The 1,223-nt window shown below is 49.6% G+C and overlaps 1 protein-coding gene across 1 annotated transcript; it reads right to left on the minus strand.

Moving 5' to 3' along the window:
* Positions 1 to 14: 14 nt before the first annotated feature.
* Pmar_PMAR027580 (hypothetical protein) lies at positions 15 to 1,176 on the minus strand (the record flags this gene model as incomplete). Its single annotated transcript, XM_002781220.1, has 1 exon — positions 15 to 1,176. A coding segment is annotated over one exon (1,162 nt), but the record flags the coding sequence as incomplete, so codon positions are not given.
* Between the last annotated feature and the right edge of the window lie 47 nt (positions 1,177 to 1,223).

Raw genomic sequence — 1,223 nt, forward strand, 5'->3', positions numbered from 1 at the left:
ACCGATATCATAACCCCAACCATCACCACCGATGATCCAGTTAGAGATCTTAGGAATCAAATCGGACACATCAAGAATCTCCTGAATAGCAGGATCCTTACTGGCCTCAGCCTTGAGAAGAGGCGGGAGAGACTTGGAAAGAGCGGCGCACACAGAAGGATTCCTGAAGTTCTCAACCCACTCGTTCAACTGAGTGTACAACTCAGGCGAGAGCGGACTATCCTTTCCTTCGAGAAGAAGTTCCTGTACACGAGCCTTGAGCGCCTTACGACGGACAGAGGTGGTCACAGCCATACCCATACCATATTCTGCAGCGTCTTCGAAAAGACTGTTTGCCCAGGCGGGACCAGTCCCATCGTATCTCGTAGTGAAAGGAGTGGGACCGTAAGGAGCACCCCAGATACTGGAGCAACCGGTAGCATTAGCAATCACCATGCGGTCACCGAACATTTGAGTGAGAAGGCGAACATAGGGAGTTTCACCACAGCCAGCACAAGCACCATGGAACTCTAATAAAGGCTGGTAGAACTGACTTCCCTTAAGGGTGGTTTTATCAAACCTTGAAGATCGATCGGGGAGACTTACAGCATACTCCCAGTTTGGCTTTTCGATATCCTCGAAATCAGCCAAATGCTCCATTCTTAAAGCATCATAGGGGCATGCGTTAACACAGGTCTCACAACCAGTGCAATCCAAGGGCGAGACCTGGATCCTGTAGTGAAGACCGGCAACCTCGGCACCACCCTTGGCTTTACGACTATCAAAGGTACTCGGCTTGGCATCATCCTCAGCTTGGGACAACAAGAAGGGTCTGATGCAAGCGTGAGGGCACGACATAGAGCAAATATTGCATTGAGTGCACTTGTCCATATCAACGATGGGGATCATCAAGGCAACGCCACGCTTCTCGACCTTGGCGGTTCCAAGAGGAACCTTACCACCGACAAGTTCGTCGTTGGCAAAAGCACTAACGGGAATATCATCCCCGCGTTGCAGAGCAACTGGAGCCTGGATATTCTCAGTGAAACTTGGTTTATTAATAGCACTCTTCTCCTTAGCCAAGTTACCAAGAGCGTCATGGTAGTTTTGCTCAAAGCGGAGCATACTATCCGAAAGATTCTTCCAGTCAGCAGGAACCTTGATCTCAGTGATCGCATCAAGAGCCTCATCTATCATCTCGTAGTTCTTTTGGACAACAGCTTCTCCACGATGACCATAGCTCT

Source organism: Perkinsus marinus, assembly GCF_000006405.1.
Source record: "Perkinsus marinus ATCC 50983 genomic scaffold scf_1104296943330, whole genome shotgun sequence".
NCBI classification, from domain to species: domain Eukaryota; phylum Perkinsozoa; order Perkinsida; family Perkinsidae; genus Perkinsus; species Perkinsus marinus.